Source organism: Furipterus horrens, unplaced genomic scaffold (genome assembly GCF_987537825.1).
Source record: "Furipterus horrens unplaced genomic scaffold, mFurHor1.1.pri manual_scaffold_6, whole genome shotgun sequence".
NCBI lineage: Eukaryota > Metazoa > Chordata > Mammalia > Chiroptera > Furipteridae > Furipterus > Furipterus horrens.
In genome coordinates, this window is record NW_028327176.1 from 92,652,778 (window position 1) to 92,671,265 (window position 18,488).

The 18,488-nt window shown below is 43.2% G+C and overlaps 1 protein-coding gene across 1 annotated transcript; it reads right to left on the reverse strand.

Annotated features, from left to right (window-relative positions):
• Positions 1-8,567: 8,567 nt before the first annotated feature.
• On the reverse strand, positions 8,568-15,414 carry SAYSD1 (SAYSVFN motif domain containing 1). Its single transcript, XM_090280433.1, has 2 exons — positions 15,107-15,414; positions 8,568-9,156 (listed from the first exon to the last, which is right to left on the reverse strand). Exons 1-2 carry the CDS (start codon positions 15,311-15,313, stop codon positions 8,812-8,814), a joined length of 552 nt encoding a protein of 183 aa, XP_090136559.1. The 5' UTR covers positions 15,314-15,414; the 3' UTR covers positions 8,568-8,811.
• Positions 15,415-18,488: the final 3,074 nt, after the last annotated feature.

Below are 18,488 nucleotides of genomic sequence, written 5' to 3' on the forward strand. Positions count from 1 at the left end.
AGACAAAAAAGTACAGCCCAAAAGGGGGAATAGATCAAGGTTCCAGTGGGAGAACTAAGCGACGAGGAGATAGCCAACCTAAAAAACAAGGAGACAGCCAACCTAACAGACACAGAGTTCAAAACACTGGTGATAAAGATGCTCACAGGCTTGACAGATATCCTTGAGTATGGCAAACACATAAGGGAAGAAGTGAAAGCTATGCTAAATGAAATGAAGGAAAATCCACACAAAACCAATGGTGAAGGGAAGAAAGCCAGGGTTCAAACCAACGATTTGGAACATAAGGGGAAAAAAAACAGTCAACCAGTGCAGAATGAGGAAACAAGAATTGAAAAAAGGAGGAGAGGCTTAGGAACCTCTGGGACAACTTTAAACATGCAAACACCTGAACCATAGGGGTGCCAGAAGGAGAAGAGGAAGAGTAAGAAATTGAAAACTTATGTGAGAAGATAATGAAGGAAAACTCTCCAAATTTGGCAAAGGAAATAGACATACAAAACAGGAAGCACAGGGTCCCAAACAAGCTAGACCCAAAAAGGACCACACCAAAACACATCGTCATTAAAATGCCAAAGGTTCAAGATAAAGAGAGACTCTTAAAAGCAGCAAGAGAAAAGCAAAGAGTTACCTACAAAGGGGTGCCTATAAGACTCTCAGCTGATTTCTCCAAAGGAACTTTGCAGGCAAGAAGGGACTGGCAAGAAGTATTGAAGGTGATGAAAAGCAAGGACTTACAACTAAGATTACTCTATCCAGCAAAACTATCATTTAAAATGGAAGGGCAGATAAAGTGCTTCCCAGACAAGGTAAAGCTAAAGGAGTTCATCATCACCAAACTATTATTATATGAAATAACAAAGGGACTCAAGGAAAAGATCAAAATTATGCACATTAAAATGATAACAAACTCACAACTATCAACAACTGAATCTAAAAATTAAAAACAAAATCCAACTAAGCAAACCAGAATAGGAACAGAATCATAGGTATGGGGATCATTTGGAGGGTTAAGGGGGAGAAATGGGGAAATTGTGCAGGGATTAAGAAGCATAATTGGTTGGTACAAAATAGACAGGGGGAAGTTAAGAATAATATAGGAAAGGGTGAAGCCAAAGAACTTATATGCATGACCCATGAACATGAACTAAGGGGGGTGGGATTGCTGGAGGGAAGGGGGTTACTGGGCAGAGGGGAAAAAAGGGAAGAAAAAATTGGGACTACTGTAACAACATAATCGATAAAATATACTTTAAAAAAGAATAAAATATCTATTTAATAATAGAAAGCATTATTAAAAGAGACTGAAAAAGACAATGAAATGGAAAGATATTCCATGTTCATGAATTGGGGGAGAGAGGACAGAGAGAGAGGACAGAGAGAGAGAGAGAGAGAAACACTTCCACTGGCTGCCTCCTGTACATGCCCCAACTGGGGATTAGGCCACAACCCAGGTACATGCCCTGACCGGGAATCAAACTCAACCTTTTGATGTACAGGATGGTTCTCCAACCAACTAAGCCACACTGGCCAGGGCGAGAACATTTTATGAATTTGACCCCAAAGACAAGGGAAGTAAAGGCAAAAAATAATGAATAGGACTATATCAAACTAAAAAGCTTCTGAACAGCAAAAGAAACTGCCAACAAAACAAAAAGACAATCAACTGAATGGAAGAAGATATTTGCAAACAATTTCAACAAGGAATTAATATCCAAAATATATAAAGAACTCATAAAACCTAATACTAAACAAACAATCCAATTAAAAAATGGGCAGAGGAGCTGAAGAGACACTTTTCCAGGAAGACATACAAATAGCCAACAGATACATGAAAAGATGCTCAACTTCATTAGCCATTAGGGAAATGCAAATAAAAACTACAATGGATGTACCATCACACATTTGTTAGAATGGCTATTATCAACAAGAAAAGTAATAACGACAAGATATTGTGGAGAAAAAGAAACCCTCATTCAACTGCTGACGGGAATATAAACTGGAACCGCCACTATGAAAAAAAGTATGGAGGTTCCTCAAAAAGTTAAGAGTAGAGTTACAATATGACCCAGCAACCGCTCTTCTGGGTTTCTACCTGAAAAATTAGAAAGCACTTATTCACAAAGATATGCACCCGTATGTTCACTGCAGCACTATTCACAGTGGCCAAGTCATGGAGACAAGCAGTGTCCTTTGATAGAGGACTGGATAAGGAAGATGTGGTACACTACTCAGCTATGAGAAAAGATGAAATAGTGCTATTTGCAATAACATAGATGAACTTTCAGGGTATTATGCTAAGCAAAGTCAGTCAGAAAAAGCTAAGAACCATATGATTTCACTCATATGTGGAATATAAAACTGAAACTCATACATACAGACAACAGTATGGTGGTTACCAGAGGGGAGGGGAGGGTAAAGGGGGCCAAATATATGGTGAGGGAAGATGATTTGATGTTGAGTGGTGGACATGCAATGCAATATACAGATCATGTATCATAAAAATCTACACTTGAAACCTACAAATCTTATTAACCAATGTTACCACAATAAATTCAATTAACTTAAAAATAAAATAAAATACACACCTATCTTTCTTGGCTTGGATCTAATGTATACTGTTTTCTATTTTAACATTTATGATTTATGTCAGTGGCTCTTAACTTTTAGTAGAATAGAGGTTACCCCAGGGAGCTTAATAAAATGAAGAATCTTAGGGTCCTACCCCCAGATGTTCTGAGTCAGTGGGTCTGGGTGGGGCCCTGGAATCTGCATTTTAACATTACCACAGGAGATTCCAATGCAAGTGGTCCATAGATCACACTTTGCAAAACATTCATCCTTGACTTAAAGAAACTTAGATTTTTTGATATAAAAGTGACAATACTACCTAGTATAGAATTTAGACTTGAAAACAATCTCTTCTAATGACTCCTACACACACATCTTGTACCTTTATAAAGATGTGTTATGTTACCTGCTTTATAATGTGGTTCTTTGTGTACTTCGCCTTCTCTCTCAGCTTTTGGAGAGTGAGATTCAAGTCTTTATGCTCCAATGTTGTGAAATAAAAGTACATGACAAAAACTAAAGCATACTGTTCAACTGTTCCTCTCTCGACTTAGGGATCGGGTTTCTCTGCCAGCTGTGAAAGTTCCTAGCCTTTTTTCCCCCCACAAAGCTCAGATGTGGAGAAGTGCAGTGCTAACCTCCTTGACTGCAATACTGCTTGCTAAGTCTCAAGAGGGACTGTTGTTTTACTTAAAAATATGTGAAAAATCATTGGGGTAGCTTCTGTGCCTCTCCCAGGACCTCTGATGAGCCCTTTCCTCTGTGAATCTTCAGAATGAAAAGACCGCTTGGAAAGAGGCAGAAGTGGTTCAAGGTAAACATCCCAGTGGTTTTCCACATGACAAAATTATCGAGTGGGATAGGAAGAGACCCTATGGACAGCGGAAGCTCTCTGCAACCCCCTGGTGGCAAGATGCTCCACGGCACCCCAGCCCCACCCGACACCCTGGCTCTTACAGTGGATTCAGACTACAGCAGCTCATTCTACGTCTCCAGCAGCGCTGGCCCGGTGTGCCTACAAATATTTGCTGGCAAATAGGTTTACAGTGTGAGTGGAAGGAAACAAAAGCACATAGTTAGAATTGTAGTTTCTTTGGCCAAGCTGAGATTACTGGTTCTGCCAACTGTCTAACTGCCAAGTGTGTGTGTGTGTGTGTGTGTGTGTGTGTGTGTGTGTAGCTTGTGAGCTTAATTTTATGTACAGATCAGTCAAAAGGCTAATGTGGGAGATCTCTGAGACTCAAAGCCCAGTCCTAACAGCACAGAATGATCACTGGTTAAAACTCCAGAGCTGTTCAGAATGGTCATTCCCCACTACCCAGACCCGGAACCCTCACAGCAGGTCAGGGCTAGATTCAAAGTGAGTGTCCCAGAGACATAACTCAGGTGGTTCAGCCTGAAGAACAGAGAAGAACTGAGTAAGGGTTTGTTTATCAGTCTGGGGGATGCTCAATGTCCACTGAGACTAGAATAAGAAGTAACCTGGGGTGGTGGTGAGGGAGTGGCTCAAGTTCTTTCAGAAAAGAACTGCCTGGAAGAGCCTGAATCTTGTACCTGGATTCTTCTTCTTTAGGGATCACTAGGGGGAAAAATTTAGTAAGAAATAAATGCAACCCTGCCCTAGGCAGGGGTACACATTTGATGACATTTTGGGTCCCTTTCAGCCCCACAAGTAGAGGCTCACTTAACAGTCGCTGTGAATACGCCCGATGAGACGATGTGCATAAGAGCAAAGGACAATTTACTGGTAAGACTGGGACAGAAACTTATTCGCCCATGCACACAGCTATCACAGGGACCAAACGCAGCTCTGTGATTCAAGTTTCCTAATGACAGAAGCAGCCTTTTAATGGAAGCTGCTTGCTGGGCTAATCGTCAAGCCCTGAGTGGAAATTCTGAGATCAACAGGCCTTTCTAAATCCAGGAAATCAAGACAGCACCTAAAGCTTAATGGTCTGATCAGAACAGCAAATACACAGTCCTTTCCTCTCTTCCCCACTAAGCATTTAATTGGTTCACACCCCACTTTTCCTAGAAGATAATGTCCTTATGCAACCTTTGAGAAGTGAGCAAGGAGAGACGACAAATGATTCCCAGAAAATCCCATGAAAGAGGGGCTTCTGGCAATCTAGACTCCACCTCATTAAAACACAGCTACATTTTTGGACTTCCAGTCAAGATGGAGGCATAGACAGACATGGTGCATCTCCCTCCACAACTAAGAAGGAATACAACTACCTCAAAACTAGAAACAACCAGAAGTTCCAGAAAATCAAACTGCATGGAAGTCCAGCAAACAAAGATATAAAGAAGAAATACTCCCCGGACCGGTAGGAACGGTGGAGCCAGGCGGAGAGGACGTGATGTGGTGGCGGCATCAGCAGCAGCAGCAGCAGGCCAGCGGAAAGCAGTCACACATTTTAAAAAGTCAGGAGGAACACCTGGGGAGCATTCCCAGCTGCTGACAAGACCTCAAAGCTCATGGTCCCAGCACCAGGGAAAATAAAGCCTCATTGCTCTGATTGTGCAGACCAGTGGGGGTTGGGGTGAAGGCAGAAACTGCCTGTCTCAGCAGAGTCTGCTTGTTTAAAGGGCCCCCATGGTCCTAAAACGTCCACAGACCCACCCACTCTGGGAACAACAGCCAGGGCAATAGCTAGAGAGGCGCCAGTCCCATACGGAAGTGGGAGAAGTGCCTGGAAAAGGGGCGAGTGCTAGGCAGGGGGCATTATTTCCTCTCAGGCCCCTCCCCCACATGCAGCACCACAACATGGTGGAACGGGTCACCCTGTACTGACGAATCCCTAAGGCTCCGCCCCTTACAACATAACAGGAGTGACAGCTCTACCTGGGATGTGGAGGCAAACAAACACAGGAGCCTGTCAGAATGAGAAGACGGAGAAGTATGGCCCAAAAGGGGGAACGAATCAAGGTTCTAGTGGGAGAACTAAGCGACGAGCAGATAGCCAACCTAACAGATGAGGAGATAGACAACCTAACAGATGAAGAATTCAAAACACTGGTAATAAAGATGCTCACAGGCTTGACAGATATGCTTGAGTATGGCAGACACATAAGGGAAGAAGTGAAAGCTATGCTAAGTGAAACTAAGGAAAATCCACACAAAACCAATGGTGAAGGGAAGGAAGGAAACCGGGGTTCAAATCAATGATTTGGAACATAAGGAAGAAAAAAACAGTCAACCAGTGCAGAATGAGGAAGCAAAAATTGAAAAAAATGAGGAAAATTTCCCAAATTTTGCAAAGGAGATGGACATACCAGTCTGGGAAGCATGGAGGGTCCCAGGCAAGCTGGACCCAGAGGGGACTGCACCAGGACACATCATGACTGAGACGCCAAAGGTGAAAGATAGAGAGTCCTGGGGGCAGCAGGAGAGAGGCGGAGAGTTGCCTACAGGGGGGTGCCTATAGGACTATCAGCTGATTTCTCAGAGGACACTTTGCAGGCAGGAAGGGACAGGCAAGCAGTATTCACTACGATGAAAGGCAACCTGCAACGAGGATTACTTTATCCAGCAAAGCTATCATTTAGAATGGAAGGACAGATGAAGTGCTTCCCAGACAAGGTGAAGCTAAAGGAGCTCATCATCACCAACCCGTTATTATATGAAACGTCAAAGGGACTTACTTAAGAAAAAGAAGATCAAAACTATGAACACTAAAATGACAATAAACTCACAACTACCAACAACTGAATCTAAGAAAAAAAAAGAAAATCCAACTAAGCAAACCAGAACAGGAACAGAATCAGGTGTGGGAATCATTCAGAGGGTTATCAGCTGGGAGCCGGGAGGGGGAGAAATGGGGATATGGTGCAGCAGTTAAGAAGCATAATCAGTTGGTACAAAATAGACAGGGATAAGTTAAGACTAATATAGGAAAGGGTGAAGCCAAAGAACTTATATGCACAACCCATGGACATGAACTAAGGAGGGGGGTATAACTGGAGGGAGGGGGGTCACTGGGTGGAGAGGAGCAAAGGGGAAAAAAATTGGAACTACTGTAACAACATAATCAATAAAATATACTTTAAAAGAAAACAGCTACAGTTTCAAAGAACACTAGTGAGGTCCACTCATAAGTTGATTCTCTTCTATATTTAAGAGATGTCTCTACATTGCTGGGATTACTAATTGGATCCAATATTCCTGTTTTAGAGTTACAGGCATGTTGTTTTAGGGAAAAGTTTGAATTATACATTTTCTAAATGCAGATTAATTGTTTCCTAGAACAATGCTTATTGATCAAAGATATTTCTTCCTTGTATTTGGCCTTTATGAAATGGAAAGGCCCAAGTAAAATATCAGGGGAATGAACAAACCCTTAGGAAAATAAATCAGGAAAAAAAAAAAATCATGTATCTTAACTACAATCAAAACTTGCATGTTTAACAGGGATTCATCTGCTTCCCATACTCGCTACGGATCCAATTCACACAGAACTCATCGAAGAAAAGACTTCTTTATGAAGTAAAGGGATCTTCTGCTCAATTGGAGGACTCTGAGGGACAGCCAATCTCCCAATCAACAAGAGCTGAGAGAGGAGCAATGCATAGCGGAATTTTCACCGAGGGCTGAAACACATAGGGTTAGTTGGCCACAAAGTGGGATAAATGAGAACATCCCCTCTGTACACCTCCTATAACTAGAACTTATCTCACTTTATTGTTAGAAATGCTTGTTTTACTTTGTCCACCACCCACTCCTGGCTAGACAGTATGCTTGAAGAACTGGGAATAGGTCTGCTTTTCTCATTATCATATCTCAAGCACCTAGGGGACTGCTGGCATTCAATGAATAAAAGCTAACTTGAAACTGAGCTAAGAGTTTGCTATAAGTGAATCAGGCAAGAATAAAACAAGAATTAACAGTAGACCTCCATTACTTAATAACATCTCATAAATAGTAAAGTTACCTTCATAGTATGAAAATTTGTAACTGAATTCTGAAGTGGGAAACCTGCTGAGGAATCATTAATTTCTTAAAATCTTAAGTTTGGAAAACACTATTGCTTTAAAACTAGAGTCCTCTTATGCATCAGTATGATCCACTTAAAAAGTTTGTAATGGTTTGCCTTGCCCAATTTTAATAAGCCCAAATTCTAACTTTGTACCAGAAGAAGAAAGAGCACTGAGAACAAGCCTGATTACCACTATTTACATCATTTCTCACCAAAGGCCCACAGGCGTAGGGACTGCTTACTCTATAGCCCTTACAGTACAAGAAACTGCCCAAGTAACCAGTGAGTCTGGAGTTCCACTTCCAGAGTTCTGCTCTATACACACTGAAGAATTTTTTCTGGCTGACTTTATCATTAATAACTACTTATCAAATTTACCCATACTGACTTTGTGAAATCCCTCCCTACATGTCACCCAGGATTGTCTTCTCTTATCTTCCTTCACTGAGTTGGGGAAGAATCTTTGAGAGAGAGTAGAGGATGGAGATGGGCAATGGCATCTATTTCTGAAAAGTAGCTGCTTTATTTTATTTATTTTTAGAGAAAAGAGAAGGATGAGAGAAACAAAAGGAGAGAAACGTTGATGTGAGAAGAAACATCAATCGGTTGTCTTCCATATACGCCCTGAGCAGGGACCGAACCCACAACCCAGGTTATCTGCCCTGACTGGGAGTCGAACCGGCAACCTTTCACTTTGCAGGAGGACACCCAACTAACTGAGCCACACTGGTGGCTGTTTAAAGATATTTTATTTTTCAATAATATTAATGACCAAAAAAGCAAAACAGAACAGGAAGGAAAAAAAACAAAACAAAACAAAACAAAAAATTTGCAACTGAAACCTTTCAGGAAAAAAAATGCTGTAACTATAAAAAAACTTAAAGAGAATATTTACTTTTAACACAGTCCTAATGGACCTAACCATTAAAACAAACAGCTGGATGTTTTACAGTTATCTCCCTAGTGCCTTTCTAGTGCTCTAAAATCATCTCTTGCAAAATAATGAGACAAACAAACCTCCTTTTGAGTATTTAATTTTTATAAATTGCATCAGACCCACAGTGAGTGTCTTTCAGGAGTTCCACCAAAACCAAAGAGAAGTTCAAAGAAAAAACTGCAGCAGAAAATGAAGGAAAGCAAGTAGAACTGCAAGGTCACAGGACTACCTTGCAAGGTGTCTTTAATCTGGGGCACAAGTCCACTGCCACGTGCTAGGAGGGCTGAGTTACTAGGCCGCTAGCTGATAATAGCACAGCTGGTCCTATCTCCCCTCCAGGGGTCTAAACTGTAACTCACGCTCAAACTGCTCTGCAGTCAGGGTGCCCTGGATGGCTTCGCAGCCTGGGTTGAACACAGAATAGGCGCTCTTCTCTCCCTCTTTCTTCTCCCCAGGGTCTCGTGTCCCAACATACATCCAGTAGAACAAGGACAGGACAAAATAAGCCAGGCCAAATTCCAGTTCCACAAACAGTCCCAGCAGGACCAACCAGAGAAGAACCTTCAAGACGGTGATGCTGGTCAGGCAGGACTGATTCCGTGGCAATGGCGAGGGAATGGCTGTTCTCTGTGGGGGCTGGGATGTGCTGCTCCCAGGCTGAGCGCCTTCCTAGGACACAAACAAACAAAAGTAAGAATAAAGGGTAATGGGGCTGAAAGGATGAAAACCAATCTGGAGAGGCAGCTCCCATTGCTCCAGGAAGGCTTCTGGCTCATTGATTTCTATTTCCTTGCCCTGCCCTGCTCTGACAGAATCAAACCTGATCAGCACTTAGTGAGATGATCTGATAAAAACCATACAGCATTTGGATGGGTTCCCCTTCATGGACGACATTTCCTCAGATTAGTCTGCTGCCAGCAAGAGCTAATTTATGCCTCACCCAGCAGTCCCCCAGTAATTGATAATGAAAGAGCCACATGTATGTTGCACACACAGAATCAATGTTTATTGATTTGATTAGGTGAGCTAAAATTTTGAGTGACATGATTCTAAAATGAGAACTATACTAGAAGCAAAACAAAAAACCCCTTCCACAAATTTAAAAATAAAAATTACTATTATAGCCACGACCTACACATGGTGGCCATCCTACACAGCCCAACACACAGGCAGTGTCTCCTAAGAGGGCTGTCTGCCTCCTATCTCTTCCCTCCTCATGCCATCCTATGTACATACAGTTGCTAAATGAACCTCCTAAATACCCATCAACCTCCTAAATACCCATCAACCTCCTGTTCACAAGCCTTCAACAAATTGTTATTGCCTACAGGTTAAAATTTAAACTCCTTGGACTGGAGTCCAAGGCCTTCCATTTATTCAGCAGATAGAAATGCCCATACATTGATCCCTGCGCTGAGTGCTAAGAGGAGACACAGGTATTTAGGTAGCTTTAGGACGGAGCTTGATCTCTACTCCATTATTTTCCAAACTTTTTTGGGGGTATGACCTAAATTTAAATTTTTTTGAAAAAAAAAACTGTACTGTGACCCAGCATGCATGTGCGTGTATACATATATCTGTATGCAACAAAATCAACAAATACCTTCACTACATATGACACTGTCATTTTCTATTCTATTTTTTTAAAATTTATTTTAACAGAGGACTAAATTTCCCTAAATTGATTTCAGCACTCAGTAAAGGGTCATGATGTACCATTTCAAAAATGATGGTCTAAAAAATCACCTGTACAACACAGTCTAATGCTGTATAAATGCACCCCTACTCCAGTTCAGCTGGTCCTACTACCCAAAGACATTGCCTGTCTGTGGCCTGGAATAGCCTGTTTCCTCTCCAGCCCTCAGCCTCTTCCTTCACTCCAGGCAAGCATAATTGCTGAACTGTGTGTGCCCTGACCTTCCTGGTCATATAGCAGGGCGCTCCCTGTCTCCCGGAGCACTGACTGGCTCGTTCTCATTGAGCACCAAACTATTCACCATTGAAGTGTCTCTCTTCCATTCTTTAAATTTTGATTATTTTTTTCAGTAAGTTAAACTAATAAATAAAATAGAAACAGAGACTCATGGATAAAGAGAACAGACTGACAGCTGTCAGGGGGGGGGGCGGTGCTGCGGGGCTGGGTGAAAAAGGTGAAGGGATTAAGCAAAGAAAAAGAAAACTCATATCCCTGGCGGGTGCAGCTTAGCAAACTGAGGCTGGACTCCTGGGGCATATGTCTGGATTGTGGGCCAGGTCTTCAGTTGAGGGCAGGTGAGAGGTAATCGATCAACGTTTCTGTTGCACATCAATGTTTCTCTCCTTCTCTTTCTCCCTCCCTTACCCTCTCTCGACAAATAAATAAATAAAATCTTTCTTTTAAAAAAGAAAGAAAACTCACAGACACAGAAGGGTAGAGGGAGATAGAAGAGGGTAAAAGGGGGTTAGGCTGGTAACACACAATATACAGATGACTATTGAAAAAGAAATTGTCTAAAAAAATAAACATGAGGCAAAATTACACTTACTGAACTGTCTCTCTCTTAATATAGGTCACATGTGTCCCTAGATTGTTACCAAGAAGCCCTAGACTGCCATTTATAATCTTTTGATGACTCCAGAGCCAAACACAGCACCCATACATAGGTTCTCAATACACAGCAGAACATTTCGATCATTTCTTCAATTATATCTCCTATTCTTCACTTAATTTTAGAAAGGACCACAAATATTATTTGGTCCTCATTAAAAAATACAGGTCAATTTGATTTATGTTGCTTCAGAAATTCTATTTTGTTAGAACCTTCTTTTTTAGCATCAACATTGTAATTATTATCTTTTCAGTTATATTCGAAAGGCCCTTAACATATCATCAGCAACCCCCAACACATATTTATTAAATAGACAAATGTCCCTTTCAAATTTGGCCAGTGTACACAATAGGGAAACCACTGCAGGTCTTAGTAGGGAACTAATATCTGGCTGTCGGGCAGAGAATGGGCTGCAAAAGTAGAAGTAGGGAAATTGTTAGTAGCTCAAGCAGGAGGCCCAGCAAGAGAGGACCAGGCAGAGATTAGGGTGGCGACCCAGATGTCAGAGAGAAATGATGGACTGATGGATATGAAATACATTTTGAACATGTATGACTTGAAATTCACAGAAAACTGATTTTATTTTATTATTGAGGGAGCATAAAAGTAATGTTTATGGCCATCATTTATTTACTGAGTGCCTTCAAAATGCCCAATCTCCTGTAATCCAGGCAGGCATTATTATTCCCAATTTACTGAAAAGGAATCACTGAGATGTTAAGTAACTTCCCTAAAGTCACACAGCTAGTGACAGGCAAAGATGGGGTTGGTTTAGGATCCAAGGATTGTCTCCCTCCAAAGCCCTTGTTGCTCAATTAGGAGCCTTTACAGGAGATGGTAAGTGGAAGGGTCAGAGAGCTAGAAGGAGGTGGGAGAGGCTTAAATGAGCTGGCAAAGAGACAAAGAAAGGAGAGGAGGAGGAATATGGGAATTCCCCTGCCTCATCTGGCACTTGTTTCAGTTGCAGCGCACCTTCTGTTGTGTGCAAGTGGGAAGTGTTTGTGGTCACCACACCATATAGAGGCATAGTTTAGGGAAGACTCTTCTATTCCCCAAATGCCAAGCTGCTTCCCACCTCAGGGCCTCTGCACTTGTACTTCCCTCAAAGGAATGCCCTGGTCCCTTCACATCACTTGGCCAGCTCCCTCTTCTCCTGCAAACCTCAGCAAAAATGCCATCACATGTGCCCTTGGCCTTGTCCCCAGGTTTCTGCAAGAGTGGCTCCTTCTTATGAAATGTCACCCCCTTGGTGAGGTCTTCCCTGCCCACCCAATTTAAAGTAGCACTCTGCACCCCTCAGCCCCAATTCATTATCAGTGTGTGTTTTTCTCCCTTTCAGAGCATTCATCCTTCTGTTCTTTTGTTTACTCTCTGCCTCCCCAAACTCAAACACCGGGTCTGTGAGAACAGGGTTTTGACTGTCTTTATCACACTGCCTCCCCAAATTCAGGACAGTAGATGGAACACGGTAAGCGCATGATAGGATTTTGCTGAATGAATGAACAGTGGTGAGGGAAAGAAGGAAAGTAAAAGGTGACTCCTGGACCTGATGGGCTGATGCAAAGATTGTGCTTAGCTAGGTGACTCTAAAGAAAAAGCACATTGAAGAAATGGGCCAACCTGAGCCAAGGGTTGAAGGTGAGCAGTTGCAAGACAGGTGTGGGCAGTGAACCCTGGGGCTAGATGGTGCCCTGGGGGCTGCTGTGGGATATGTCTGGGGAGGGAGATGGGCTTTCGACAGGATTTTTAAAAAATTACAATCACTTTTGTCCTAATCTTGCGGAAGCTGGTCACAGAAAAAAATGTTGTATTATACTTTGGGGCACTGCATTTCCCCAAGCTAAATTCGAGAGTAGCAGAAAGAGGATGTGGATACTTCCTTATCAATGACTACTTAAAAAAAGCAATTACAAACAGAAGGCTTAAGAAATCTGACATGCCACTGTGTGCCACCAAAATTATTAGGCAGAAATACATTCTAAATTAGAAAAAAAACAATTTAATGAGAATTGATACACTAGAGCAAACCCAGGAATGATAACTGAGTCAATGAAAATGAGCTTAGGACAGAAACAGCTTGATTAGTAAGAACCAATTAGAGGTCCAGAATTTCCTCTCATCCTTTTGTCAGGCAATCAGCTTTTGGGTTTTTAACAGTGGAGGCTTTCTCCAAGTTCAGATTCTCTGGGTTCAATTCAATGATCTCATATTCCTTTAGTAATAAGACATACAGTCAAAAAATAACTGTGTGGGTTAGACATTGTTTAACTGTCGGAAGAAAAAGGGGTAGGGGAAGTAGATTCTAAAAGCTTAAGCAATTGTGCTCAGTGAGTTCTAATAAACAATAAAGTCACCCTGAGACAAACTGCATGCAAGGAAATGGATTGTTTGAACCCTACAGCACTCTTTTTCTGCAAATCAGAACCCTACTTGTCATGGAGAACAATATCAAAATTGATTAACAATTCATGATTTTTTTAAAAATTCCCTAAAACCAAATGTTGTACAATAATAAATGAACTTAATAAAAATAATTAAGGAAGTAAGGTACACTTCTGCTCCAGAACATTTTGGTTTTCAGAAGGAATTTTTGGCTCTTAGTACACTTCTGATGTACAAAGGCCATGTCAGATTGTCTCAAAGCACTGGTTTTCCCTTGATGTTTTGTCCTGTATTCCCACTTAGATACTCCAATCTCACATGTAAGTTGCCTTGCCACTTGACTCATGAGTGAAAACTAAATGAAGGTACAGAGATGTGAATTAAGTTCATCTGCAAAATAAGAAATGAGCAAAAGAATTAAAGGGCAAGAAAGCTTTCATACTAATCTAAATATTGTTTTCACTTTCAATATTGATTATTGAACCTCAGTAAGTTTCTCTAGCTCAAGAGCAACACATAAGCACATGCCACCTCTGGCAGTTTCAGCTACCACACTTCTGCAAGTTTTGTATTTAAACGCCATTTCTAAAGCACAGGCTTTGTGGGTTACTGGCTGCATGAGGTCCAGGTGCGAAATCAAATAAAGCCTTAATTACTGTCACTTTTTCATCAGTATCCAATTAGACCTTTTACCCTCCATTAACAGAGGGCTGTAGGCTCAACACAGTAGTAGAGCGGCTTCCCAAAGCCACTGGGTGCCACAATGATGATCTCTCAACTAACTCAACTGACTGGTAATGACGCAAGGGCAGAGGTGCTCTCTTCTAGCACCCTAGCCCAGAGATTTCAGTGTGCCACAAGAATTTTTAAAACAGGCAATACCTGACTATTTAGTCAGGGACACTGACCTCTTTTCCCTTAAGATTGTCAAATAAAAAATTGACAACAGCAGCCCTGACTGGTGTGCCTCAGTGAGTTGGGTATCACCCACTAATGGAAAGGTCACCGGTTCAATTCCTGGTCAAAGCACTTGCCTGGGTTGCAGGCCAGGTTCCCGGTTGGGGGCATGCAAGAGGCAACCAATCGGTGTTTCTCTCCCTCTCTTTCTCCCTCCCTTCCCCTCTAAAAATAAATAAATAGAAGCTTTTTAAAAAAGTGACAACAGCCAGCCCAACAAACAGCCATCTGGTGTGAACGAATCAAAAGTGTATCTATTGTTTTGGTCAGATTGGCAAAAAAATATGTTTTATGGTGTGCCACAAAATTCTAATTAGTGTGCCATGAGATGAAAAAAGTTGAAAATCGCTGCTCTAGACCCTGCTTCCCGCCTGTAATCAGAAGCAGCTTGAAAAAGAAAATATCAAATCCATTAGCCAGTGCTAACACGTAGCCCAGCCCAGGGAACGGGAGGGAGGCACCAGTAGCTCCGCCCCATTAGCAAGGCCCTGCCCAGAACCAGCGGAGGCGTGGTCTCTGAGACAGGAGTTGTGAGCCTGGCCGCTCCGCCACGGGGCGGTGCCCATCCCTTACAGGGGCGGAGCCTGAAGGCTACCACGTGGTGGCAGGGGCGGGGCCTCGGCCGGAGTATCCCGAGAAGCCACCACAACCTCCCAGACGCCACGTCCTCGGGGACCAGCCTTCCTTCTCACCTGAGCGAGCCTGGGCTGGGCCTGGGGACTCTCAGGCCTCGGTTTCCACACTAGGAACAGTTTTAGCCATCGTAGGGTTGACTTTGGAGTCGCAGTTGCTTCCACCTTCTCTCCCGAGGTTTGTGCGCTCTGGCTCGAAGTGCTGGGTTCGGCCGCTAGTCCGGCCCGTTTTCGGGCCGCCCGGAACTCTGCTAACCTTTGTTCCATGGCGCGCGCCTCGCTCCTCGCGAGCTCGGGAGCGCGCGCGCGCGCCCGCCTGGCAGGAAACCTGCGCTCCGCTGAGCCCGGCGCTAGGCTGCAGTGCGCTTGCGTAGTGGCGGCTCTCTGCTGCGCGTGCGCGGTGGGGTCCCGGAATGCCAGCTTGTGTTGGGTTTGTGACGTTCTGTGAACTGTCTGTGCTAATAGTTCCGTTCAAACGTGCGCCGCCGCCGTGTCCTGCTCAGGCACAGTGGTTAAGAATTTGAAGCTTAGACTCCTCCCTTGTTCCTCTTACCCCGGCTTTTCCGAGGGAGGCTCTCCTTTGCTCCCTCTCACGTCAGGGCTCTGCTACCCAACAGGTGGAGCTCATGCTGGGGGCCAGAATGAGAAGGTGGTTCCAGGGCATTGAAGGAAGTCCACGATCTCTTGGAAGGAAGACAGGATGCAGCCTCATCTTTTCCTTTTAATGAGTATGCCAATTTTAGCACTTGGCGGGTGGCTTCCTCCCTGCTTACATGGCTGTGCAGCCCTATATCATTGCTTTTGCCACAATGGAAACTACCTGTTGGTCCGTCTAGATAAGTTAGAAACTTAAAAACTTTTATTGGGGTGCAGCTTAAAATACACAAATCCTAAGTGTACGGTCAATAAGTTTGTACTTAGGTATACGCCTATATACTACTCAAATAAACAATGTCTCTGGTACTCTGAGGGCTCCCTTGTGCCCTCTCCCAATCACTACTCACCCAAAAGGTCACGATACAGGACAGGGACTGTCAGATGTATTTTTAAAGCTCTTAAGCATCCAGTTAAGTGCCACTCACGTAATTGAGACTCAAAATATTTCTTGGGTCTTCCTGAGTTTGAATCAAACTAGACAAACTAGAATGGCATCTTTTGTTCATTAAACAAATACTTATCAAGAGCCTGCTATGTGCCAAGTATTGTACCTGGCACTAGAGATGCTGGAGTGAATGAAATCAAAGCGTTTTCTTAGTGCTTACATGCTAAATGGTAAGACAGACAACCAAATGCATAATTACATATTTAATATCATTTCAGGTACTGCTTAGTGCTATGAAGAGTAAGGAATAGGGAGGGTGGGGCTATTTGGAGCTAATGACCAGGGAAGACTTCCCTGAGAATTTGCCGTTTGAGTGAAGCTCTAAATGAAACGAGTAGTGATGCATGTAGATATCTGGAGAACTGTTTTAGAGAAAATAGCAGTACAAAGATCCTGCAACCTCAAGTAGTATGTGCGTAGACCTGTGCATAGAACACCAGGGAGGCCCACATAACTGGAGGAGAGGGAAGGAGGAGAAGAATGGTAGAAAATAAAAGATTCACAGGTAGCCAAGGGCTAGATCACATAAGACCATATAGGCCATGATGGACACTTTGTATTGCATTGTGAGTGTGACAGTAAGCTATTGGAGAATTCTGAGCAGGAGATGACATGACATTTTTAAAGGATCACACTGGCTGCTGGAGGTGGGGCCATAGAAGAGTGCAAAAGTAGTAGGGAAACCAGTTAGGGGCAGGTAAAGTAGAAGAGAGACTGTGGTTTCCCTGGCTAGTTTGGCTCAGTGGATTGAGTGCCAGCCTGTGAACCAAAGGGTAACAGGTTTGATTTCCAGTCAGGGCACACACCTGGGTTGCAGGCCAGGTCCCCAGTTGGGGGCGCAAGAGGCAACCACACACTGATATTTCTTTTCCTCTCTTTCTCCCTTCCTGTCTCTCTAAAAATAAATTAATTAAAATCTAAAGAGAGAGAGAGAGAGACTGTGGCTCTTGGGGCTAGAATGGTAGTGATGGAAATGGTGAGAACTGGTCAATTCTGAATATATTTTGAAGATCTGAGCCAGCATGATATGCAGATGGATTGAATGTGGAGTGTAAGAAAAAGGAATCAAGGACGGCGTATTTTCCCCACTGCCCCCACCCCCAACCCCCAACCCCATACACATACCCTGAGCAACCAAATGAATGATGCTGAAATGGGGGAAGATCAGGAAGAGAGGATTATAGAATAAACATAGTTTTATTTTGGACATGCCAGGAGTTTCTGAGGTGCCTCTTGGGCATCCAGTGTAGGCAGTTGGATAGTAAAACCTAGAATTCAGGGGAATGTCAGGACAGGAGATACATATTGGGAGTCACCAGCATATGTTTGATACTTAAAGCTGTGAAACGAGGTGAGATCAACTAGAGAGTGGGTGTGGATAAGCAGAGAAGATGTGCCCTGAAGAATTAGTAAGACAGGAAAATATATATATATATATATATATATATATATATATATATATATATATATATACCACGATGACCTCTGATTAAGAAAACACAGAAAATTTCTTGACCATCTCGGTATCAAGAGTAAGTCTGCTTCTCTCACTCTCTCTCTCTTCCCCTCCTTCTCTCTCTTTCTCTTCCAGTTTATACAGTGAATCTTGGGCCCAGATTTGTTGGTACAAAAAGAAAAATTTAACACCAGGTAAAGAGGGTAGGAGGACCCCCAGCTCTAGAAAGTCACAGACAGGTATCATAAAAACACACAGCTTGTATAGATTTGTTTAAAAAGTGTCAATGGAAGTAAAGCCAAGGAAGATGTGCCAGGCATCATCTGAGGATTTTACTGGCATCTGCCAGGTGCCAGGCAGCATCCCAGGACACAACATGCCTGATGGCTCTGTCCTTCTGTAACAGAAACCCTGGGCTGCTCCGATTGAAACAGAACCCACGGGCTGTTTAGTTAGGGGCCCCATTGCCCGCCGCCAGAATTATAACTCTGAATACCAGAGTTTGGTGAAAAGAAAAAGAATTGTTTATTTACACAAAGTCCTGCCAACCCCTCCCAGACCTGGCCAGTCTTAGGAAGGTCAGAAACACCGTTTCCCCACTTCCTAGGCACAGTTCAGCTTTACCAGTAGCTGCCAATCACTCAGTTCTGATTGGGGAGGTCCTTTCTGTGCTGTGGTGCCCTCCAACTCTCAATGCAGGACCGCCTGGATTCTCAGCCTCCTTGCAAACTGCCTTCTTCCTGCAAACCGCATGGATCTCCTCTCCTTCTCAAAACCGCCTGGCAAGAGCCTCTTGTTAAAGCCGCCTGGAGATCCCTTCTCCAAGCCAGATGGACGGTGCCCACAAGAGCCAGAGAGTGAGGGCATGAGGGCCCAAGAGAGAC

Excerpts from the sequence above, each read along its gene's own strand:
- SAYSD1 (XM_090280433.1), bottom strand. The coding sequence starts at position 15,313 with ATGGAACAAAGGTTAGCAGAGTTCCGGGCGGCCCGAAAACGGGCCGGA. Across the intron at positions 9,157-15,106 it reads CCCAGCCCAGGCTCGCTCAG|GAAGGCGCTCAGCCTGGGAG; the intron begins GTGAGAAGGAAG and ends TTTGTGTCCTAG.